The sequence below is a fragment of the Pempheris klunzingeri genome, chromosome 8 (genome assembly GCF_042242105.1).
Source record: "Pempheris klunzingeri isolate RE-2024b chromosome 8, fPemKlu1.hap1, whole genome shotgun sequence".
Lineage (NCBI taxonomy): Eukaryota > Metazoa > Chordata > Actinopteri > Acropomatiformes > Pempheridae > Pempheris > Pempheris klunzingeri.
In genome coordinates, this window is record NC_092019.1 from 10356791 (window position 1) to 10382880 (window position 26090).

Here is a 26090-nt window from a genome sequence, read left to right on the forward strand (position 1 = left end):
TAGATCCAGGACAGCACACTGTCCAGGGGGAAGTAGGTGTTATTGGCCCTCCCCAGGTGTTGTCTGTTGCTGAGGAAGGAACAGTACCAGTACATGAAATATGGGCTAATCTCCAGCTGATGTATTTTAGAGATCAGTATGTGCGACTGTATAGTGTTGAATGTCGAGTTGATGAACTGCACTCTGGGTTTTGGTTTTATTTTCAGTTTATCCAGATGTTTTGAAGCCAGGCACGTGAGGGTAACTACAGCATCTTCAGGTCTGCACTCTCACTTGTATGCAGACTGGTATGGTATAGTTAATCCTATACAGACTGAGAAAGCATGTGAGAGATGATTTTCTTCAATACTCTCATTAATACAGAGGTCGGGGCCCATAGGTTGAAAGTCATTGCACTCCTTGGGGCATGGTTTCTTATTATGTGTGAAGATTTTTTTCAGATATTTGCATTCACTTTGTCACAGCTCCCATGTTTTGTAATGATTCTTATGAATGGCAACACTCATTCAAAGGGTCCCCTACAGAAAACACACAATTGTACGATAAGATAAGCTTTGTAGTCCCTTGATTTTCAAGTCACAGTCTTTTATCTTGACCATATTAAAGAGGTACTGCACATGTTGTTATGTAAAAAGAGAGAGAGAGAGAAAGAGATGATAGAGAGCCAAGCTCTTTAATTGCAGATAGAGACCAGAGAGCTCTGGCCTCAGGCATTACTGGGCTGGAGCCGACGGTTCAAATTGATACGGCTCTGGACCACATTCCTCTACCACAAATGTCTGCTTCAGGGGAAAGTCTAGAGGGGAAAGTCCTCCCCCTCAAAAGAGCCCTCTGTGGTTTAGGTGCTTTGCGATTCTGTGTTCCTTTCCGTTTTTCTCTGGCCTGGAGATCATATCATTGTGGAACTTATGCCTTCCACAGCCATATCCTCCTGCTCCCTCAGCTCTGAGCCCCTTATTACCATTTTTGAAATGATGCAGTGGGTTGAGTTAAGCAAAGATTTGTGGGTGAGGTAACACATGGTATTAAAGAGTCCTACATTTCCTTTGGATTTATTGTGGGTGAGTGAGCTTTTTGTTCATGCTACTAGACGAGTACAGCCTCCTTTAACTCCTGGAGTGTCAGACTGACATTCAGGGCAGTGTCACTGCACTGCAGTAGCTGAAGCCAGATATGGTATTTTGCCTACCCCCTCTCTTTATAAAGCATTATTTCCTCAGTCTTCAGTGGATTCTATTCTGAGAAGTCATATTTGTCCTGCTATTACAGATTGTTTTTGCAAATCATATCAGGAGCATGTAGACCTAAGCTGATAAAAACTGTGGCTTTTAAGAAAATGTGCTTTTAATCTACATCGACAGTAGCAGTATAATTATTTCAGAACATCAGTCAGTCTGACAGTAGAAGTCAAATGGGACTGTTCTTAACCTGCTAACGCCAGCATTGAAAGGATGACAGGTGTCAGTCCATCCACTAATGACCAACCTGCCATAAAATTTGGTCAGGATAACAAGATAAATTGTAAATATACTTTACTTTAATCTTTTTTCAGGCCAAAATGACACCAGTATGTCAAAATCTAAAAGGCATTTAACGTGCTGATCAAATTCATGTTCCCCAAGGGGTAAACCCAGTAATCATCCAATAGCCTTTCCTCTGGCACCATTCTACAAGCTTTATAGCCTATATGTGTGTGTGTTTGTGTGTGTGTCTTCTATTTTTTATTACAACAGGAGCTGGAGAAGGAGAGGACAGACCTCTTAGAAGATGTGACATCTAACAAGAGAAAGATGAAGGAACTAGAGGACAACCTCCTCTATCGACTGACCAGCACACAGGCAAGGAAATATATCTAAACCTGTGATATATCACCAAACATTTAGAAGTAATGAACAGTGTTGCCTCCAAATTATAAAATTTGGTTTATCTGATTCCTGTTGCTTCTTTACTTTATAGAAGAACAGTACGAAAAGCAGAGTGTTGGTGACATTTGCTGGCGAATATGCTTTTTTTTACTCATCCAGAGTAAATTAAAACTTTGATCATTACATTTGTTCTGAAGAAAGAAATCAGAATACATAAATGAGGTCACTCAGTGAAACAATAATAGAAGAACATACATCTGTTATGGCCATGTCTCTAATTCAGAACTCCATTACCTTAGTAATGAAAAGTTTTTCTGACTTATTCTTGCCAATATGTCTCTTTGTAGGGTTCACTGGTGGATGATGAGAGTCTGATTCTTGTCCTTGGCAACACCAAGCGCACAGCCGAAGAGGTCACTCAGAAACTGCAGATTGCTGCAGAGACCGAGATCCAGATCAATTCTGCCAGAGAGGAGTACCGACCCGGTAAGTCATGACGACTGGCAGAAAAACAGAATTTACACTTTTTACAATTTACTTCAGGTTCAGCCAAGTTCAGGTTGAATCACACAGAACTGTTTTATGTTCAGGTTATAATTCAGCTCAAGCATTGACAAACACGGACACTGTCCAAGAGAAAATTTGCTTACCACAAACATCCATTTAAGACAGATTTAGTTCATAATAAAAAGCGTCTATCCTTGGAACACATTTTAAAATCATCTTGATCATCATCACCTATTTTTTCTGCAAGTCAATGTTTTTATCAAAATGTGCCAGGAATTTATGTGAGGAGACATTTTTTGATCCATGAATAGAGGCCAAAGAGTCAACACCTCCTGTAAGAACTCAGTCACGTCTCACGTGTCTTTTGCCATTGCCGTTGCAAGTTTTGTGTTTGTTTGTGTTTCAGTGGCCACCAGAGGCAGCATCCTGTACTTCCTGATCACAGAAATGAGTGTGGTAAACGTCATGTACCAGACCTCTCTGAGACAGTTCCTGGGACTTTTTGACCTTTCTCTGGCAAGGTGAGAACACTGGCATTTGCAGCTGTCTGTAATGAATTGATTTCTCTTCTGAGTGTGAAGCAAGCCCATAAAAAAAATAATTTTATAGTTACACATTTGTGTTGGTTGAAACATACATAATGTTTCATATAAATTTCTTTTAAGTATTTGGATTTCCCAAATTACAGATAAAAAAGGGTAAAACAATATTACATTTACTTCAGACAGCTCATACTGCATGGTTTCTTAAATCTGTAGCCCAACATCATTATCTACCCATTATCTTTGCAGTTGTTCTACATTTCCACACAGTAACAGCAGGAAAGTGATGCTGCCATATGTTGTCGGAAATGTTATAATTATACATGAAGCGCATTTCAACTTCATAACAAACCTAATAGAAAAGGGAGATTCAAAGTGAACACAATTGCCTCTTAGATGTCTCTGTTTGCTCTAACTTCTAGCCACTAATTATAATATATACACCTTTATAACAAAAATAAGCTTTGTGGAATTTATTTCCTGAATTAGCAAATAAAACTACATTTGTTACGGGTTTATTATGTTATTTATGACTACATACACATGTGACAAGTCATGACTGTGACTGTGACATATTTGGAGCTTTTGGGGCGATGTGGGGAAGGTGAGTAGTTCGTGCTCAAAATAACACAAACCCCAAACAAAATAATTTAATCTAATATCACGCTATGATGATGATGTACAAATGAGACATTAATGGCCTGATCCTCGTCATAAGTTTTCCTATTAATATATCTTTTGCTTTTGCCATTGATATAATTGTCTAGAGTACATATGTGAGATCTGTATGTTCAGGGTTGGAGAGACTTATTGTTATTTTGTATCCTCTGCAACACATGCAGTTGAACTCTACAGGGGATAATTTCCAGCTTATATTAAAGATGGAAGCTACTGAGTCATCGCTGTTACTAAAGGCTGAACACTGGCACTTTAACTTGTTTGTCCTTTGCTGTTAATGCATTGTGCAAAATGTTTAATTTGCCTGAAGCATACATCAAATACAGTCCACTTGAACCAGCTACTCATTCATTTGCCATCTCAAACTACTTTTTTCCATCCATACAACTAATTATGTCAATATTCCCAATGTCCTTATGTCCTGAATGGCTCGACGAAGCTTTCGCATAGCTCACTGTTACTAAGTGCCATCCTGAGCACAGTCAGTAAACCAGAAACAAAATGTTCTGTGTTCGTTAGGCTAAGCAGTCCATGCTGTGATCTCTAGTCCATATCTGGTTTGTAGGAGCTTATATTGAATTTAAACTATATGACATTGTAGCAGGAGCTCACAGGGCCTAAAGAGCTGCAAACTTGTTGGAACTTATTATATGGTATCTTCTATGACATTCTCCTTGAACAGGTCCTCCAAAAGCCCTATCACCAGCAAACGCATCGCCAACATTATAGAGTTTATGACGTTTGAGGTTTATAAGTATGCAGCACGGGGCCTATATGAGGAGCACAAGTTCCTCTTCACTTTGCTGTTGACGCTGAAGATCGACATGCAGAGGAGCACGGTCAAACATGAGGAGTTCCTCACATTGATTAAAGGTAAGTGGAAAATGTGAACACTGCAGGCTTAATTTGTCAAAATTTTGGTGGCTTGTTTAGTGCAGGTGAAAGTGTGGATCAAACCTGAAAACAACTTGCAGATGTGTGAAAAGGATATTTAACACTGAATTCACTAACAGGATGAATTTAAGAGCTTCTTTCATTAAAAAGGAAATGTGTTTGGATTACTCCTGAAGAGTTTTCCACTGCCTCACCACAGCAATAAATATAACCTTTATATCAGGTAAAACCAAGCATGATGTTTATTGTGATTAATTACTTAGCAAGTTTCAAAATAATGCAGGCTATTTGTTACTTTTCTAACATACAGTAAATGGAACGTAATGAAAACCTATAGAGAAGGGAAACGTTTCCAAAAATGAAAGAAAAAAGTAATATAGAAACATAATTGCAATTTTATTTATTTCAATATGTAGTAAGTAAAAGATTTTATATATGACATTTCAGAGTTTTAGGAAGCTATTAGTTGCTTAAACAAAGTCAAGTACTGTATATTTCAGACTTGACTATTTACTGAAGAGATGAGCTGCTAAAAAGTCAGCAGTAGTATTTGGAAAAGTAAAAGTTTCCAGGAAGAAAACTTTCTTTGTCTCTTTGATCCCTGACCTATGTTTCATTTACCATTCTATTATGTTTCATCTTTTGAGACTGATTTGTTTGTCGGTACCCAGAATATATATATCAGATATGATGGGAGCCAAAGAAAGACAATATGAACACTGACATACTGCATATCTGTCTCTACTGAGACTGCATTCAAATATCAAAGGAAAAGCAAGAGAAGCTACAAGAGTTGCACAGCTATGGCTCGCATCAAAACAAACTCCAGGGTCTTTGATAGTTAGACTGAAATTGCCATCTATTTCCTGTTTTTATAAAGCTCATATCAAAGTTCACACATGTATTGGTTTTGTCGCAGTTCTCTGAATCAGAGATATGGAGTGTTCCTCACCGCAGGGATAAAAGCCGGCTATAGCAACTGGCAAGGCCAGACCTGACAGTCTGCTGCATGCATGCAGCTTCACCATCTGCCAGCTCTGACCTGCTGAACATGGACTCACAGAATGACTTTTGTGTATATTTTTGAACGTTGTGTTTGCAATTCGTCAATTTGTATTTTTGCATTTTAATATATTGGTTTATACAAACATTTTTTCACAGTGGATCTGCCTGTTCATGTGTGTGTGCTCGCGCATTTCATCCAGGAGGTGCATCTCTGGACCTAAAGGCGTGCCCTCAGAAACCAGCTAAATGGATCTTGGACATGACCTGGCTCAACCTTGTAGAGCTCAGCAAACTGTGGCAGTTCTCTGATATATTGGATCAGGTACACACACACAAGTGCACGCACACATGCACAACTTGATCAATTTAGGCGTGCCATGACAGGTGTATGACACCTCTCTTTAGCTGAGAGAGTTTTTGCCCACAAGGACTTTTATCTATTAAGTCTGCTGAGAGCAGTGCTGATCTGTCATCTGTTTCTCTCCCTCTCTTATACACACACACACACACAGATTCAGCAGTGGTCTCTAGGTGCTTATTAAATATTTTTCACAGCTCTCCTTTGCTCTAGTAAGCATGTCAATATCATGTCTCATCATGTCTCACTTCATCTCTCTCTTTCATACACATCCACACACAATCATCACGATGGACTGTCACTCATGCACAAATACACACATGCTTATGGGTGACTGACAGCTTGGTGGCTTCCACGGGGAGGAAAAGCTCAGTGCTGTGTGAAATGAGCTTAGTTTGGAGAAACTTCCAATCAATTACTTTTGGCTGAGCAGGTGTGCACACACACACACAAATGTGTATGTGTGTGCATCCTTGTATTCCGTCACATACACAAATACAGATGTTTATTTTTGGGTGGATTATTAACAGGGAGCGGTGGATTATCAACAGTTCTTTGATTAATAAAATCAGTCATCTTAAACAAACAAGGTGAGGAGAGGATTGTGATGTCCGCCCTCTGACAACAATAAACAAAACTACACTGCGCACATGAGAAGCATCTCATTTTTACACACGAAACACGCAAACATCATATTCAAGCAACCTCCATTTTAGACTTGTGGTGCAAAAAGTTCACTGAAAACCCTAGACTGGTTCTGAAAATTGCATGTCGGATATGGCTGAACAATTCATCATTCAATAGTATTAAAATCATACACATAAAAAGTGTGTGAGAACACCAAAATAAAGCACTGTGGTGCTCCAGAGGTAGGTGCTTGTTTGGTACAAAATGAAGCTAGAATCACATCATCTTTTTTTTTGTTGTTATATTTTTTGCAGTGAAAATTAAATGCAAAAATGACTAGTCACACTAAAATTGTGTCTCGTATCGCAATTAAGATATCTGTCAAAATAATGGCAATATGAATGTTCAGCCCAAGTGTGGAATGTAAAGCAGGTGGTCGCTTCACATTCCTGAATAAACAATGATCCAAGAAGACGCATTTGATTTCAAGATTTCAATAATAACTTCAAGCTCAAGTAAAGTAGAAATCACGTCCACCAGAAGTAGGTTGACGATGTAAATTCACTTAAGAAAACCTCAACTTTTAGTAGTAACCTGATGTCTTAAACATCATGTAAATAGGAAAGAAAAGTTCATTTGGTAAAGGATAATAATCTAGTAAAAAAAAAAGCCACATTTCTGTTGGAGAAACCTGATTTCTTGTCCGTACATTCAATGTTACTGTGTTTCTAAGATGGTTTTACGATACATGTTCATGACGGAGACTTCAAACAGGGAAGGCATAGCTGTGACATCAGGGGAGAGTTGGAAGGAAATATTACTTGTAGGGGTATGTCTTTATATCCCAAAATACCTATTAACTTTTTTTAAAGCGGAAACCAAAATGAATATGTCCAGGCATGTGACTGGCAAAGGACATTAATGTTTCATACAGGGCACAAAATCCAAACCTTAAAAAAACGTTTTCAGTCAAATGTATTTTTATTTGCCCATGATTGTAAGATACAACACCTCGTGCTATACAAAACTTTCATATATTAGGCTTCAAGTAAGCAGTGCAAATAGCATTTATAGCTTCATACATACAATATTATTTATCTTTTGTTTGTGATTGACACAGCCGGGTTATTGCAGTGCATGCACTGTAAAGGTAATTTCTCATTACCTGCTTTAACCTGATTTCTCTCTCAGTTACCTGGCTTCCTGTGTGCATATAAATACAGCAATTAACAGTGTGTCTTGTGCCAAACATTCACATCACCTCTTGACAGAACACAGTGTTTACATGGATGCAGTACAAACCACAGTGCATGCGGTATGACAAATGTCAATTCTGGACATCATGTTTGAACTTTGGTTCTTCTGGATTTCTGCTGGATTTTACTATGAACTTCTTATTTTGGAGCTTGTGTTTCTTTTTTTAAGTTTTGGAGAAGAAGGGACAAAAGTAGTAATCAGCTCCCAAACATGCTGTACAGTTCAGCATGGCCTTTAAGCACATTTGGACATTTATGGTGTGCGCCTCGGGGAGTGAACAGTGAATACATTTCAAAATTTAACAGAAGCATAGGGTACTTTTAATCCCTGCTTTTTTTATCCGTGTGCTCCTTTGTCAGAGTCCTGTGTTTACACATTTCTTTCAGATAAGTCGCCAGGAGAAACAGTGGAAGTCGTGGTTTGATAAGGAGGCGCCAGAGGAGGAGGTGGTCCCAAACTCTTACGACCAGTCTCTTGACTGTTTTAGACGCCTGCTCCTCATACGCTGCTGGTGTCCCGACAGGACCATCGCACAGGTTAGAAGAGACGTCTCTGTGTGTATGGTTGTGATGTTAAGGTTTCCACTTTTGTTGTTGAATCGGCTTCATCACAGTACATTTGTTTCCACTTTCACTTAATGAATTTGTTTCCACTTTCACTTAATACAATGGACAGTGTATTGAACAGTATTGTGAATTTCCCCACTGTGGGACTAATAAAGGACTATCTTTAGTTAGGTCCAATTCTGACAGTTGGTAGGATAAATCATAATGCATTTGCAACAGTATGATGCAGCCACGCTGTAACCTGTAAAGGCATGAAGAAGAAATATACCAGAGTAGCCTAAAACAGCATATTCTTAATTAATTGATGGGTTAGGGCTGGAAAGAGATCATGGATTTCTTCAAAAATGCACTTGCATTAATGAGACTGGATTCAGCGAAAAAAGAAAGAGAGCGAGAACACATCTCTTAATCTACAGTAATAACGATAATATTTCCCTTGGCCAAGTCTTTCCTTGAAGGGAAAAGTGGAATACATTTAGTAAAACAGCTCTCTCTCTCTCTGAGGCTTACTGAGCCCGAATGTCTAATGGCTAATGGACATTCACTTCATGCTGATGGGTAGTTTTTTGGTCCACTGCAGACAAGCCTGGAGTGGAATTTATTTTGTTGTACTCACAAACAGTTCAGTAGTTGTCCTTGTCTGGCCTCCAGCAGCAGTCTTTACTGTTGAGTGAAAAGAGTAAAGCGGTAAAAAAAAAGAAAAAAATCCTTTGAACTATTCATTCAGTTCCCAGCCTTCCATAAAGTAAATTTATTCCAATATTTAGTTTATATTAGGCCTGCAATGCTGAATAAGTCTTTTCCCCTAGTGTTTTAGCATTTTGCATTATGAAGCAGTAAACAAAAATGTCTACTTTGCCTCATTTCTTTCCCTTTCCACTCTAGGCTCGTAAATACATAATAGACGCAATGGGGGAGAAGTACACTGAGGGGGTGATTCTTGACTTGGAGAAAATGTGGGAGGAATCAGACCCACGAACGCCTCTCATCTGCTTCCTGTCAATGGGCTCAGATCCAACTGACTCCATCATCGCACTGGGGAAGAGGCTGAAGATCGAGACCCGATATGTCTCCATGGGACAAGGACAAGAGGTCCACGCCCGCAAGCTTCTGCAGCAGACCATGGCTAATGTGAGTCACTGGTGTGACATTACTGCTATTTTTGCATCATTTGATGCAGCAACAGAACAGTTGGTGTTTGCAGTGTGTTGAACTAGATAGCAAAGTGCTCCGTCTCTGAAAAGTGTTTTTAAAATCTCTTTTTAGCTCTCTGATCTCTTACAGGCAGACTCTTCCCAGTCTATGACATTTTGCAGTCCTTGACATGGATGGTAACGATTACTCTTATTGTTTGCCCCCAGGGTGGCTGGGCCTTACTCCAGAACTGCCACCTGGGTCTGGACTTCATGGATGAGCTAATGGACACGGTGACAGAGACCGACTTTGTTCATGACAGCTTCCGCCTTTGGATGACCACAGAGGTCCACAGACACTTCCCCATCACGCTTCTGCAGATGTCAATCAAGTTCACCAACGAACCACCACAGGGCCTCAAGGCAGGACTTAAGAGGACCTACGGAGGTGGGGCCAGTTTGGTTCAGTTCAGTTCATCTCGAAGTTAATCAAAAGTCCACAATTCTTAAGTTGTCAGTATACTGAGCAAGGTGAAAGGAATGAGGCCGCACTAGCATTCCTGAATCACAGTTACAATGCTTCAGTTTGAAAACATTGCTGTGCATGAATTTGGCAGAAGTAAACCAACAATGAATCCTTAGTTTATCATTACAGTAGGTTCAGTCTGTTTGAGCAAGATAGAAGAACACAATGATAAGCATGCAGAAAATGGTCCCGCTCCACGTGCACATGTGCATGCAAGTCATTTGTGGATGTACACACACACACATACCTACTCACAGGCGCGGGTCGACTCCCGCAGGTTAACCCGTGGTTTTGGCCGGTTCGAGTAAGCTTACTTAGAAAATACCACGGGGTAGGGCAGTGGGTCAAAAAATGACAAAGCAGCCTTCCGAGTAAGTTATTGATATTATAGCGATTAACTTTGTGTGCAATGTAATCAATATGTTCTGTACTCCACCTTTCTCTGTCTTTTCTCTCCCTCTCGCTCTCCCTCTCTCTCTCCCACTCTTGCTTCACCTATGAGTTTTTGTCCCTGAGTGTTATCTGTAGCTTTTGTTTACACTGCTGGCATAGTGCATAAAGTTGTCAGTTTGCAGGAAGGTTCCAGTGGGTGTGGGTATTAAACGTTCGTCAATAACATGTATTTATCCTAGTGTAGGCAGCAGAGGAAAAGATAGTAAACAACTGAGTATTTTACACCAAAGTATCAAATGTCTGTAAGGTTCATGAAATTTTAAGCAAGTTGTGTTTTTCATTCACACCCTAAAGAGGGAGGAAGAGAAGGATATTTAATATGTATAAACCAGCTTTCCCTGCCTGGCTCATATGGAAAAGGGATATGTGAGATTCCTGAAGGGCAGTTGGGAGTCTTATCTTCAGCTGTTGAATCCTAATTAAAAATTGCCTTTCTTCTGAAGATTAGGAGAAATCACACTTGTGGCAGTGCATTCAGATTTTCTTCACTTTTACTTGTTGCATTTCCCAAATGATGCAAAGCAAGTAGTTTAGGAGAAACCAAACCTCTCACTTGAGACGGCCTATTAGGTGGATATTGCAGAGATATTTTACAGTAACTGAACTGTTGGAAATCCTTTTTTATTTTCTATTGATTATTATGTAGACTAAACATGGGAACTCCACTTTCAGTAAAGAGTTTTAACTCACTTCACGTCTTATCCTCCCGAGCGCGGCAAGATTTTCCGAACTTCATTAGAGCTCTGAAAGCCCTTTGAGGTGTTTGCCTCTCACAGGCTTTCCGAAAGAGAATTGCCAACTTGCATTACACCAAGTTAAAAGTGTGCACACAGCACTGTAAGCGTGTCATACCTGGAGTCACGGAAATTGCTACATCTTAAGATTTTTAAACCAATTTAATAGAACTGATTCAGTCAGCAAATATGGAAGTAACATTTGTTCCTTCAGATCAAAAGTCACCAGCTTAGAGCTATTTTTTTAGTCTTTATGTTTCTTTTGCGCTGGTATTTGTTCCTAATGTATTTATGTCCTCCAAATCTGCTATAGTAGAAGTAACAAGCTCTGCAGATGAAAAGCTTTGCATCACAGCTACAAATGTTGACCTCAAAAGCTGATAGAACCAGTGATTTCTATAGATTTTTTTCGTAGCCCCTTAGGGTTGCTCATGTGTTCATCCATGTATCCCTCACCAGGTATAAACCAGGACCTCTTGGATGTCAGTAACATGGTGCAGTGGAAGCCAATGCTGTATGGAGTGGCATTTCTCCACAGCACAGTACAGGAGAGGAGAAAGTATGGGCCTCTGGGATGGAATATCCCCTACGAGTTCAACCAGGCCGACTTCAACGCCACTGTGCAGTTTGTACAGAACCACCTCGACGACATGGACATCAAAAAGGTAGAGGTGACAAGTGCTTAGCAAACTACAGTGAGTTGAACCACTATTCAACTGAATGTTCTCATGTTTTATCTGCAAAAACACGTCCAGCTTTTCGTGTACATGCCAAACAGAAATAACAACCGCACTGTTAAAGATGTGTCTAACAGGAGAAAGTACAGTCGACTGTGTCCATGCTACTTTCGTTTCACATCTCCTCAGGGTGTGTCGTGGACCACAGTGCGATACATGATCGGAGAGATTCAGTACGGTGGCCGCGTGACTGACGACTGTGATAAGCGGCTTCTCAACACCTTTGCCAAGGTCTGGTTCAGCGAGGACATGTTTGGACCCGCCTTCAACTTCTACAAGGGCTACAGCATCCCGAAATGCTCCAGCGTTGACCAGTATCTGACATACATTCAGGTGAGCCACGTATATCTGGCTGTATATCTGGTGTATCTGGCTTCTACAAATAAAACAACTGCAAAAATGTCACTGTCAGTCTCTGATAAGGGCGTCTGTTTTGTGGTTTTCACGTGTGTTTACGCCTTACCTAGCTTCAGTTTTTCTATGTTTTACATTTTTGAATGACATCACAAACAGTCACAAGAGCAACATCGACGACATGAGGTTTCTGCAGGACGCTGACACACTGCACTCACATGTCACATCCAGATACAGGCTGCCATGTGTGATTTTGAATGCAAGCATGCTCATTTTATTACAGATTATGTATGATTTATTAGTGTGCTTGTGTGTTTAACTGGTGGGTTTGTGCCTGTGTCTGTGTGTGTGTGTGTGTATGGCCGGTGGCAGCTCCTGAGCTAGTTTCATTAAAGCTAGTTTCATTATGATGGATGCTCAGGGCTGCCGGGCTCAGCAAGCTTATTCCTCTGCACTGCCTCTCAAATAGAGAATGACAAACGCAGCCTTGGAGAACACACATGCACACATTGGCACAAAATTCAAACACACACGCTTACCGTGCACACACACACATGTTCATACATTGTCTACACAGACAAAATACACAACAGAGCACATTGTGTCCTTATGTGCGTGTCCACATGTGTGTGTGTTTAGATTAAATGCAGACAGACAGAAAGAAAGCTAAAATTCCCTAAGAGCAAATAAATGACCACAGCGAGGGACAAAGGCTTTTCTCTCCAGCACCCAGTGTGACTCTCTCTTCATCACCTCCCATTTTTCTCGGGGCATTAGCCAGGCTCTCTTCTGGTGTTGTATGACTCTGGTATGTTTGAGGGATAAACTAGCCAATGACATCAGCTAATTTATCCCTCACGTGTGTTTATTTCCCGAATGCAAACTCTGAGCTTTTCACCATCAACAAAGAAACGACAACAGATAATATATGTATCTTTTTAAACAAAGAAAAAAGTTAAACTGTGTTTGCTAAAACATATAAACATACAAAGATTTAGTCATGTTCAGGAGCTAATTGCAGTTTCACGCCATTACCGCCACTCTTGATGTGTGAACAGGGATTGGAGCAAACAACATATTGGATGCGTCTTTGCTTCTGAGTGGTTTACGTGACTGTTGATTATCGTACAGCTTTGTGCAGCAAGTACAAAGTAAGTTTGTTTGCATTTTGCAGTTTTATAAGGAACTTCACTGGTCACACTGCAGGAACAGATGGTCCGTCTTCCTGCCATCATTAAGAGAAACACTAACTGCAAGATGTCTCGGAACCAATTAAAGCAACACAGTTTCATCTCTGCAATATCAGCTTGCGGCTTGAGTCACTTGCTAAAATCCTTATATATTATGCAAATATCCTCATTAAAATACCTCTGGCCCCTGATTTTAATCAAAATACTATATGTTATTCCAATTAAGATGTCATATATGACATCTGCCTGACCTCTATCAGGTTGGCAGTTCTTCAGTATAAATAAACCATATTGGTGAGTTTCTTTCCTTTGTATTCAGTGTTTCTCCGTGGATTTCTTAAAGCCACCTGACCTTGTGAGGAAATAATGAATCATTTTGTCAGTGACTTCCACATTGTTGTGCCATTTATCCTTTGAGATCAGCTGGAAAATTGGTGCTGATTGATCAAACAGCACCCAGATGAACTTCTTTGCCCAGCAGAGAAAAACCTTAACATAATATCACGTTGCCTTTATTAGATAGTTTTAGTGGAGAGGTGACAGAAAATTAGGCAGAGAGAAATAGAGTCTGTGATGTTTAGAATTTACAAGACACATTTTCCTGTTAAATCTTTGGCGTCTTGTCTCAATGCTCGTCTGTCACAAACATCTCATACGCACAGCTTCCAATCACCACAGAGATGGGAGCTCAATCCGCAGCATTGGGACCTTTGGCAGTCGTTGGCCCACTGAGCACAATTGGCCGTGTTTGTTGGTGGGGAGTTGGGGTGCGATCTTGTCACTGCACTTGCAGTTCATGCTAGTTTGTCAGATGCGCGCACCATTGGACTGGGAGCGATAGCATAAATCTCCCACGTGTTACACTCTCATGGTGAAGCTCTTCACTGGAGGGTGAAAAGAAGCAGCTGGTGACACTGTGCATCAGAGGGGCGACTTGGCTGTCGACACTTTATTTTGACCAACACTTTACCATTGCCAACAGTGGCTTAGCAATGACAAAACAGGCAGTTGTAACTGAGAAGAAATGGGACCACCAACCCTCCAAAAAAAAAAACGGTAGCACATAAAAATCTATTCCACATAGTTGGAGGCTATTTCTCCCTGTTTCAGGATTCAGCTCAGCCTGTTTCTGTCGGCTCAGTTTTAGGTGATAAGCTGCTCCATGGGGGACACGAGGGCCCTCTCACAGCACTTGTTGTGAGAGCAGAGAACATGCACCTCGGCCATTTCTTTCTGAAAACATTTTCACAAATGCTCTGTGAACCAGAGTGACCTCGGGTCCAGTAACTGTTGCTGTTTTTCTCTCGCAGGGTCTGCCAGCCTATGACACTCCAGAGGTGTTCGGCCTCCACCCGAACGCAGACATCACCTACCAGAGTAAACTGGCCAAAGACGTACTGGACACCATCCTCAGTATTCAGCCTAAGGACAGCTCGTCGGGCGGAGGGGAAACCAGAGAGGCTGTGGTGTCCAGGCTGGCTGATGACATGCTGGAGAAACTGCCTCCTGACTACCTACCGTTTGAAGTAAGCCTACGTGTGTGAGCGCATCTGTGTGTGTGTGTCTGTGTGTGTGTGTGTGTTAGTGTGTGTGCACCATGAACAGCCCAAGGCGAGGGAAACAACATGTACAGTGCTCCCCCACTCACTATGTGCTGGGCTGAGTGTTGCAGTCAGAATTGGAGTGTGTGTGTGTGTGTGTGTGTGTGTGTGTGTGTGTTGGTGAGGTGAGGGAAGGTTGTGTGTGTGCTTGAGACAGTGATAGACAGAGAAAAGAAGACTAGAAATAGAAGGGGTGAGAATGGAGCGGAGTCTTGCTAGCTTTGTTTTATTTTAAGATTTTCTCGCCTTTTTTTTGTCACTTAAGAGAAAGTGAGGTGAGACTGTGACTTTTCTGAGGCGAGGCGCAAAGCTTGTCATGGAAAACTTGCTACTGCGCGTCACACCACTTCCGCCTGTTGGCTGTCTGTCTACAAAGTACATGAAAGCAGTAAAGAATGTATTTTAAAATGAAGGAAAATGGACCTTTTTCCACAGCAGACATTTTCACATAGCAGGTGTTAGTGATAACATTAACTACGGCCCTGTTCCATGTAGGTGTCCCATTAACAAGGATAGTGAGCTGTGGTGGAGGAAGCATTCAAATCTTTTACTCCATTAAAAGTACTAATGCAGCAATGTAAAAATATGCTGTTACGAGTAAAAGTCCTGCATTCAAAATCCCTCTCAGGTAAAAGCACAAAAACATTAGCTGTAAAATGTACCAGTGATCCAAAGTCATGGTGTTTTTCTCCTGTCGTTAATGAATGATTCTATGTTACATTAGATTATCACCACTGATGCATTAACATGTGAGCAATAAGCAACATGTTAGTAAGGATCATCTGATTAATCTGAGGGGTTGTGACATAATGAATGGGACACGAAAGAAGAAAAAGATCCACAAATCAGGTTTAGTCTTGTTTTAGTCTTCTTGACTTCTCAAATCTTTGAATTCTTTTTGCAAAACGTTGGATAACTGGATAATTATTTGGCTAATTATGTAACCATTCATTGAAGTGAAACCATGTGAGAAGATTAGAAGGGAAGTGAGACAAATATATATTGATTTTATATGAGACAAAACAATAGTCAGGATTACTGTCAAATCCTAATCTGAAAAGCAAGTGCTGCAGCCACGTTGTGAAATTTATAGTACAATGTTTCCCTCTAAAGTAGTAAATGCTGCACTTGACTAGGCAAATGGAGGCTAAATGCAGTTGGTTACAATGGAGTGCAGCCATCATTAATGGTTTTACCCACACGTGCTTTTCCTGGTCTGAAAAGGTCTGTTAGAACGTCGGTCTTTTAGAACGTCGGCTGTGAAAAAGGTTAATTGTACAGAGTTCAGATTCCCAACTGAATGAAGGGAAGTACAGAAAAGCTGAGATTTATAGGTGCATTTATAATAAAAGACAAATCTGTCTTTTCAAAGAAATATAAATTCCTTGTGTACTTACCTGTTCCTTACATGTAATGGTAACCATGGAAACATCACATCCTATGCACAGTTTGTACCTGAAGCATGTGCAACACAAAGCCTTTTATTTTAAGGAGGCTATACTGTACGTAGAGTGGAGGTTTGGTGAAGTCTAGTAATTCCATGTACATCTCATCCTATGAACGTGTCCCTCTCTTTTCGTGCCTGCATAGCATGTCTGTGTGTGCATCTTCACCCCGTGCGCTTTAAATTCTTCAAATTTACGTCTTATCCCTTTGTTTGATTCGATGAAACGCGACCAGGTGAGAGAGCGCCTCCAGAAGATGGGTCCTTTCCAGCCCATGAACATCTTTCTGCGTCAGGAGATCGATCGGATGCAAAGGGTCATAGTTCTGGTCCGAAACACCTTGACAGACCTCAAGCTGGCCATCGATGGAACCATCATCATGAGCGAGAACCTGCGGGACGCCCTGGACTGCATGTATGACGCACGCATTCCTGCGCGCTGGAAGAAGGTCGGTTGAGAGATTTGCCTCGAATTAAGATTTTTATACCGAACTCACCGCAGCCGCAGCGTCATTTGTAGACTTTGAATTCTTTGGATTCAAATGCCGAACAACAAAAGCAGATCACTTCGTTTCTTCAGGCTTCAGTCATATATCAGCCGTTTTTCTTATTATTTTAGTTAATTTGTTAGAAAAGATCTTTTTACTTCAGTGCAGCAGGTGTCATTTATCGGATGTTCTTGACTGTTGTCAACTAAATCAAAGGTTTCTTCATTTGTTTCTGATAACATCAAATATGTCTTGCTAGCAAAACCTCAGCTTTTCGTCATCATCAGTCGTCAGCTTCTAGTTTCTTGTTTAGCCCACACTGATGCTCGTTTATCCTTTATTTAAGTGCTTTACTTTGAAATTGTATCCGCGGTACACACACATCCATCTCCACGGCAGACCTGAATGGCTTCCCGTCTGGGATTTGGAGGTTTTCTACCTGCAGTGTAATTTGCCTCCACTCTTCTGTGTTTTGCTGTATTTTAATCTTTTTTATTCTGTCGTGCTTTGTTTGTTTTTTTCTTGCCACACCGTGATTCACAATCCATTCTTTAATGCCTCCCTGTTGTCTTCTCCTCCAAGGCTCTGATCTGTCTGGGTGACAGTTGTCTCTGTTCCATTGTAATGTTTTGTTCCTGTTGATATTTGCCTTTGTTTTTCAGGCATCGTGGGCCTCCAGCACCCTGGGGTTCTGGTTCACAGAGTTGCTTGAGCGGAACCGGCAGTTCCAGGCGTGGATCTTTGAAGGGCGGCCCAACTGCTTCTGGATGACAGGCTTCTTCAACCCGCAGGGCTTCCTGACAGCCATGAGACAGGTACACACGGCATCAGGCTACCTACCTACTTACCCACCGCCGGGGAGCAGACCAGATGGCACGCAGAGGGAGAGGCAGGCACACGGCCACACACACTTACACACACACACACACACAGTGACAGGCAAATAAATGTGCACATATTTCTTCTTTATTTTCCAATGAAATCCAATTTATATTAATGTGGGGGGAGTGAATACCGCGGAGGGATGTAATCTGAATGTTTAACCCTGCTTGATCCAGATCTGAAGTCATGTCTTTGTTGTTAGGGACCAATATTAATTATCATAATTATCCATCCATGCTCTGTGTCATATATTATGAAATACAGAAATATATCCAGATTCATATGAGAGCTAAAAAAAAAAACTAGTGAAAATTGGATGTTAGTAATATGCATTACAGGGCAGGCACTTTGTCATTAACAATTTATGTTATGACATATTTATACTGCATTTTTAGCTTGAGGCTCAGCTTGAGCATTTGCATTTTCTTCTAGTTTTTCGAATGGAAGCATCTCCTGAGCTGTCACTGTCACAGGAGGACGTCACACACTGTAGCCCAACAGGTTACTGCAGGAGATAAGACACCAGACTCTGGTGGTGGGATGGTGGACAAAAAAGAAACTGATTAGCCTCTAATTAAGCTTTAAACATCTTCTTTTTAATACGTCTAAGTCTAAGAGATCTAAAATATCCATCTGCCATCATTCATGGCAGATGTGCATATTTGCCCTTTAATTATTTGCAGATTGCGTAGTTTTTGCCTCGACCCCTGCAGGGCCAATAATGCTTCCATCCTATTTCAGCTTCGCTTTTGTCCTGAAACCTGAAACATGCATTTTTTTCAGTATTTTTTAAAGCCTTGCAGTTTGAAATAAATCTGTCCTTCGCTCCTTCCATTACTGCCTTCACCTGGGAGGTTCTTTACTTTTTTTTTTACCGCCGTTAGTCTTTTGGTTTGTCAGCAAATTATCTGCAAAGCCGTGATTGGTGGCCTTGAATCGCTTTAACTGGATTTGGTTCAGATCTGAGGTCTGGTTATCATTTACAGCAACTCTGAAAATGAGCTGAAAAAGACATCTGAGGTACGTTTGCAAGGCCATCAAATCAATTTACATCGCAAATGAAGTCGTAATAGGAATAGAAAATCTTTTTTATTACAGTAAGTAGGAAACTACCAATTGCATGCCCAGAGAAAAAATAATGTGGATAAAGGTGTCTGTGTTTTACTGAGCAGGGATTTGTGGGACTACTGTACTAGTTCTCAAGAAAAAGCCATCGTTTTCTCTCACTGAGATTGTAGACCACCTTCCCAGGAGACACTGCAGCTTTTGTTGGACCAGCAGCATCACAAACAGTCCGCTGAGCGCTGTGACTGGTTTTATAAGACTTGTTATTTGTGTGTGTGTGTGTCCCCGTGTCATTTGTTATCAGCCCCTATCTGTTCAATTTTGCTCTATAAGGATTTTGTCTGTTTTTTTTTTTTTTTCTCTTTCGAAATCAGGATAAAATGTCTGAGGGGATACAATACTGACATTTCATTTATTTATTGTGCACTCTGCTCTCGAACTTTGCTCTTTTTGAGTCCTATCAGATTTATTTTCTTTCTTTCGGCGCAGCATCTCGCAAAACAAAGCCATCGATGGAGTGCACTTCTCTGCCCTACACAGTGATTTTTTATTGTACCTCCATTACAGCCCTGTTATCAGAATTGATTTTTTTTTTGCAAGGAAACAGTTGCCAAATGCACTGCCCACATCACTGCCTGAACCTGTGGATTTTTCCCCACACTTCCAGGAGATCACGCGCGCCAACAAAGGCTGGGCCCTGGACCGCATGGTGCTGTGCAACGAGGTGACCCGGTGGATGAAGGACGACATCACCCAGCCCCCCGCGGAGGGAGTTTACGTCTTCGGCCTGTACCTGGAGGGAGCCGGCTGGGACCGCCGCAGCTGCAAACTCACTGACTCCAAGCCCAAAGTCCTCTTCGAGATGATGCCTGTGATCAGGATGTACGCTGAGAATAACGGTGAGATTTACAGCTGGAGGACATCAGATGGAGAGGAGTCAGATTTAAGACTAAATATCAACAAGGTGGATTTGGATGTGTCTGAATTTAAAGCTCTAATGTGACAATGCAAGCGCCTTTAATCCTCTTTTCTCATCAGGATCAAGGTCTCTTGAGTCTTTATCAGTCTCTTCTCTCCTCCTCAACATTTGCATCCCACACAGTCCCTCAGAATGGATGGATGTAACATTTAAATGTCAAGCAGACTAAGTGCTATTTATTTTGTCTGAGAATAAATCACCAGCAGTATGTGGCACAGTGTTTGGTCTGGATGAGACCAGGCTATGTTCAGGCAGGGAGACGGAGCTCCGGTGGATGCCCACAAGCAAGGCTTTCTGGGAAATGAATTAATGATCCAATGATAGGCGTAATGCGGTTTGTTTACACCATGTCCCCTCCCAGCTTTTCCCACAAGAGGTCTGCCTGCTGGGCTTGAGTGTGAGTGAGTGTGTGTGTGTGTATGCGTATCAATGTAAAGGAGACCGGTGACGGATGTCGCTTTAGACAAGTGGCTGTAAGAGCATCTACAGTATGAGTGACACACTTGTGCGTGCAGGTACATGTGAGAGTCTACATGAGTCTCTCTACTCACTTGTTACTCCCTTCAAAGAGATGAGTCTCATCCCCGCGTGTATCATCTCCACAGACTAAACAGAGGCTGTTGTGTTGCTTGTGAAAAGGATGGTTGGTATTTGTGCTGCTGTGGGGCCGTTGAAGAACACTCCAGTGTGCGCCACACAGCTGAAAAACCATAGAACACTAAGGTGGTGCTGTGAGAGCAGTGGGAAATAACCAGGCTACTCTAATCTGAGCTATTTGCCTGATGAAAAAAAAAAAAAACAGATGACTCAGCACTGTCCCTGTGGCATCCCAACTCAGAGTTCAATATTTCATTGACTTGAAATAATTCAAATGTAACTATGTTTAATTATGACCTTAACTAAGAGACAATTTCACCAGCTGTTGCTGTTGATCAGTTTTAATCAAAAAAGTTACTGATTTTGATTATTTTTTGTCTCTTCAGCGGTGCATATCAAGCGACACCTTTTTATTTTTCTGTGCTGCAGGTGTAAAGGATTCCCGCCTCTACTCCTGTCCAATCTACAAGAAGCCCGTTAGGACGGACATAAATTACATCGCAGCTGTGGACCTGAGGACTTCGCTTCCTCCAGAATACTGGATCCTCCGGGGTGTGGCTCTCCTCTGTGACGTCAAATGATCGCTTCACGTTGTGAAACACTGACACACATCTGGCAGGTTAGCCTTTATTCATTTCCCATCAGGCACATGCCCGACGTGCTCGAGCGCGCAGCTGTTGCCATGCCTACAATTCAGTGGTCTGCTTACTTTTTTCTGCACCATAAAGTGGGAAATTGTATCAGTCGAGGCACCAACGACGACACGTGTGGTTCCAATGTGACAAAACCTCTGGAAACATCTCTATGTGGAAAAGAACATGTCGAAGGACTCCTGAGAATAAAAGCATTGCTTCACAGTCCCCCACAGTGTAATCCAGTTTAATAATGTCAAAAAACCAGAGCTACCAAATTTGAAACATCTTGTCAGTGTTATCGTTTTTTTCTGGATGCTCTTCATAAACGTGTACAACCTACCATAACAGTGATTGCTGTTCAGGAAGTAAATGATCAATCAAAGGATATTTCTAATCACCATCTTGAGTTTGCCAATTTGTACTTTTCACTGACATTTGACATTTAATTGAATTATTAGTCTCTAGCAATGGAAGCAGCAGTGTAAAGCAGGCGGGACACAAAGTGCGTTGCCTCATTGAATGATTCAACTTTGGCCCTGATAAGTCTAGACATATTGTCTCAGTCCATGTGCTCACCAGACGTCAGGTGTGCATCACGTTCTAGAAGCAAAAACACGTTGAACCAGCGAGAACTAATTGTAGTTTGGAGCCCAGTGTTGGATTAATGTTATCTCGTTTCGATTGCTGTAGTGCAACAGCTTCACATAGACCAGTTTAGGCTGATAGAGACGACAGAGTCAGGTCAGTGTGCACATCACAAATAAGAACACTCCGAAAACTGAAATACATAGAAATTTTAATGAAGTTTTTACAAAAAAAACAATGGCATCAAAACATCAAAACACTTTTTTGGTAGTATTTTCTTTTGTTACAAAACCACCGTACCATACGCACTCTAAAGCTACCCTGTACACTGATCAGGCTCGGGTTTCCCAAATGAACATCTTCACACTAAAATCATCTTTATCCTTTTTGCTGTCCAGTAGTTTTACTCCAACCTGATTTTTAAATCGTTATGATTCGGATCTGTTTACTCTCCGCCTTCTGAACATCACCTGATCTTCCATTTTCAGCAGGCGTTGACAAATCTGACCTGTGCCAAAAAAAATTCACATTTCTGACATGTGAGAAAAGAAGATTGAAGTGCAAAGATAGTTGTGGGAAACGTGGCCCTGCATGAATATCACAATATATTCATTCTTTTTTTTTTTTTTTTTTAATGCTTTTCCTTGTATGTACCGTATGTAAAATACATCCAAGACTTCGTGCTCCTAACAAGGTCGATGGACTTATGTACACATATGTGTCTCCTTGTTGGCTGGCTGTGTGTTTTTTTTTTTGTTTTTTTAAAAAAGGACCAGTTTCTGCTTTGCAACAGTGGTCATGCAATTTTCCCTTTTAACATTTCCTTTGCTTTCACTTCTCTTGACATTAATCCCAGATCTTCCATCTGTGGCCTTTTGTATTACTTGGTTAAGTTTGGGCAGCGCAGGCCTCCTTATATCCATAACACCGGCGTGTCTTCTTTTGTATTACCATAGTTCACTGTGATATTCTTCTCTTTGGATGCTCTTCAAGAGGCCTTTATGTGAAAATTGTTGCCGCGTTCTTTGTTTCTCGACTTTTTACTGTACATCATTTGACATCCAAAATGTGCTGTGTCCTCTACAGTGAACAGAACGTATAGATTCGGTTTTTGATGTACCGACTTAAAAAGAGGCATTTATGGCAAAGTGACCAGAGTCAGGATACTAATTTGGACTGACTAAACTTGTGCCATTGTGGCTTTTCTGGATCAAACATTCAAATTCCAATATATTCTGGGGTTATTGCCTAGTTGCTGAACATGCTACACTTACAGTTACATAAGTGACAAAATGTATTCTACAGCTGTGGCACACAGTAGGTAACTTGCGATGCAACATTAAAACCAGACCTGATTCCTTCACGCCTCGGGCTTTGTTCCTGTTACAACAGAACTGAGAAGAGTCTTCTCCATCCGAAATGAACGTCTGTTCTTTGTGCCTGTGTAAATTCAGCATATTGTGAAGCAGTCTCACAGCATTACATTCCCTTGGGACAGTGAGCGGGTCATCTCTGTGTGCACAAAGTAGGTCTTGAGCTCTCCTTTGCCCTTGACGTTGATGATGCCTCTGCAAGAGCACATGTAGCCCAGGGTGAGAAGGATGCGACTTGTCTCCTCCGTCACCTAATGGAAGAACCAGATGGATGACGTCGGTTTAGCTTATCTCACACAACTGAATTAAATTACCGCTGGAAAAAATAGCCAGCTCTCCAAATGAATACGTATCCAGGAGATTTAGAAAAATCTGCTGACCATAAGTAACAAACTATTGTATTCTTGGTACTCATGCTCTGCATCATCAGACCTCTGTTGTACTTCAGCCAACAGAATGAGGATTTATGTTGGAGATAATGTGTTGTCTAAACCCTAACCTAAGATTAATTCCAAAAAAGTGTGTGTGTCAAGCACAGGTGCCTCCACTGTATTTTTCAATCCAATCATTAAGGATTGTAAGAGATAAAGGGCACATCAATCATCACAGCTCATGCATTAAATTCAATTTGTAAATTGAAAACAGGAAAAAAAATAAAAATATTGCAGCTCCCTCAGATCAAAGTAGAACTGTATTTATGAAAAATGCTGAATGTAAATGTTCTCTGTGGGTTTTAAGATTAGGAAATGTCAGTGAAATTAACAGAGGAGGGGAAATAGCTAGCTTGGAATAACTGAATATCTTAAAATATCAACAGGCAATCTTGGACTGCGATTGAAAGCAGATGGCTCCATCGAATGTGTACAGGCTGTGAAGTGTAATGCAGCCCTCTGAAGACCAAGCGATTCCCACAGCCACTTGCCATGCAGGTGAAAAACCATCATATCTTTTCAGCGCTCAAACGGGATGCAAATGTAAGACATGAAGAGGTCACGTGACGTTGAGATGATGTGATGTCCCTGCTGCCATGTTCAGAGGCAACAGAGGGAAGAAGACTTTTATCTTTTGAACATCTGCACTGACATTTAAAATATCTCCATATGAAAATGGAGCAGTGCTGCTGCTTCAAAAGAAAAAGACAACTTGGAACACAATGTGATGTTTGATGGATGAGAGGCTTCTCAAACTGGTCACAGAAGGTGGTTACGGCTGGAGTTATTCTATATTTTTTTAAGTTCCAAAAATTCCATGAAAAACAAAACAAAAACAAAATCTCTGTCTCAATGCTTTCCAACTTTCTCTCAGCCCCCAGCTCCTTCATTCCCTCTGAAGATGTAAATATTTAAAACTACAGTTCCCATCTATTTTAGGAAACAGGCATTTGTAGGAAACTATTTTCAGTTTCAATTGAATTCTTGAATCGTTAATTAAAGAGTTTGGTCTAGACTTTATCTTTCTGGAAAGCGTCTTGAGATAATATTTGTTATGAATTGGCACTATATAAATGAAGATTGATTGATTGAATAATTGACACTAGTGGGCATAGACAGCAGCGGGACAGTGTCCACTGGTGATGAACATGTGTTTCACTGATGTTCTTAATAGTGTTTAGCCAACAGTGGGTATAAAGGCAAACACTGTATCTGGCTTTGGAGGAAAAAAAAGAATAAAAAAACATAGACTATCAGTGGACATGTCTGTGTTACCTGTATTTTTCCAAGGACTCCAGTGCTGTCCATCCTGCTGGCTACATTCACTGTGTTCCCCCAGATATCATACTGTGGTTTCTGCGCTCCAATGACTCCAGCTATCACGGGACCGTGGTTGATACCTGACAAAGGACAAAATCAAGCAATCAGTGAACACTTCAGATGCATCGACACCACATTTACTGTCATCAGACACATGTTAAGGAGACATATGTTTAAGTAAGGTGTAACTGCATTGGGGAAACGGCTAGCATACGCTTAAAAAAAAGTTTTTGTATCTGATGTCATACTTGAACAATGTTGATGGAAATCAATTTTTGATACAACTGATTAATTATTGAGTGCAGCTCCAAAAGGCCTTCAGGAAGAGACCTGCTGCTCTCACAGTAAATAAAGCTTTTCACAAGATTTCATCAGAACATGAGATGAAGAGGAAGCTAAATGCAGCTGAACTCTTAATTCCTAACACTCCTAGCACCTCTGCTCAGCAGCCTCTGGAGCTTTTCACAGCACTGCGATGACACTGGGCTCCTCTTCCCTCTGGCTTCTGAGTCAATTTCCAGATTGCTGGAAATTGCAATCTACACAAGTGTGCAGGCAGCACAGGCAGTTGATGGTTTGGTCTAGTCCCAGTGGGTGAGGGCTTGTATCCCTCTCTGATGGAGTGTTTTAGGCCCGTCTGGAAGCAGCAGGGATGTACAGTCACACGCACGCACACTGCTGAGTTAATGGAGTATCCCATGCTGCGATCTTCACAGACAGGTTGAAGGTATTGAACTCTGACTCTTACCACACGCAGGGAGCTGGGACTTGGGACCTGCTCGCCTGCTTTCCTCTTCAATTCTCCCTCTCTCACTGTTATGTTGCTATGGTTATGTCTTTATTTTCTTGTTACGTAGACATATACTACATGTACGCATCTCTCTCCGTTTCTATCAAGATAATGAAATCACCCCCGCTGCATACTGGCGCTCTAAAAATAGAATTTTTCTATGCATAACAGCTACATGTCCAGTTGGTACATAACATGCCAGTGAAGTCTACATTCAAGCTAATTCTTTTAAGTAAACCCTGTTCTATATGCCAAAACTCCAGCTGTGTGACTCTAAACAGAATAATAAGATATGATTCCTGCCAATAAAAGAAAAAAAAAAAAAAAACTGTCAGGTTTGCACACGTCACCCAGAGGCAGGGATATTGTTGTGCTCTCATTTCATGTCATTTATCTGCTGCAATTTGATGTCTGACAGATGACAACAAAGTCGCTTCCCCGCTGCTGAATTTCATTACATTTGGAGCACTTCCA

At 41.1% G+C, this 26090-nt stretch overlaps 2 protein-coding genes across 2 annotated transcripts in view; one reads left to right on the forward strand and one right to left on the reverse strand.

Annotated features, from left to right (window-relative positions):
- The window catches only part of dnah5 (dynein, axonemal, heavy chain 5), a 97355-nt gene extending 76292 nt beyond the window's left edge, over positions 1-21063 (forward strand). The window contains exons 74-88 of the mRNA XM_070835087.1: positions 1734-1838; positions 2213-2351; positions 2779-2893; positions 4275-4465; positions 5692-5813; positions 8120-8269; positions 9185-9430; positions 9661-9880; positions 11605-11810; positions 12012-12215; positions 14737-14952; positions 16708-16920; positions 17622-17774; positions 19574-19805; positions 20912-21063. Of these exons, the coding sequence (XP_070691188.1) occupies positions 1734-1838; positions 2213-2351; positions 2779-2893; positions 4275-4465; positions 5692-5813; positions 8120-8269; positions 9185-9430; positions 9661-9880; positions 11605-11810; positions 12012-12215; positions 14737-14952; positions 16708-16920; positions 17622-17774; positions 19574-19805; positions 20912-21063 (2664 nt within the window). The remainder of the gene's footprint in view (positions 1-1733; positions 1839-2212; positions 2352-2778; positions 2894-4274; positions 4466-5691; positions 5814-8119; positions 8270-9184; positions 9431-9660; positions 9881-11604; positions 11811-12011; positions 12216-14736; positions 14953-16707; positions 16921-17621; positions 17775-19573; positions 19806-20911) is intronic.
- A 2110-nt stretch (positions 21064-23173) lies between these two features.
- The window catches only part of adcy2a (adenylate cyclase 2a), a 55458-nt gene continuing 52541 nt past the window's right edge, over positions 23174-26090 (reverse strand). The window contains exons 24-25 of the mRNA XM_070834814.1: positions 24782-24906; positions 23174-23326 (exon numbers count right to left, since the gene is read on the reverse strand). Of these exons, the coding sequence (XP_070690915.1) occupies positions 23174-23326; positions 24782-24906 (278 nt within the window). The remainder of the gene's footprint in view (positions 23327-24781; positions 24907-26090) is intronic.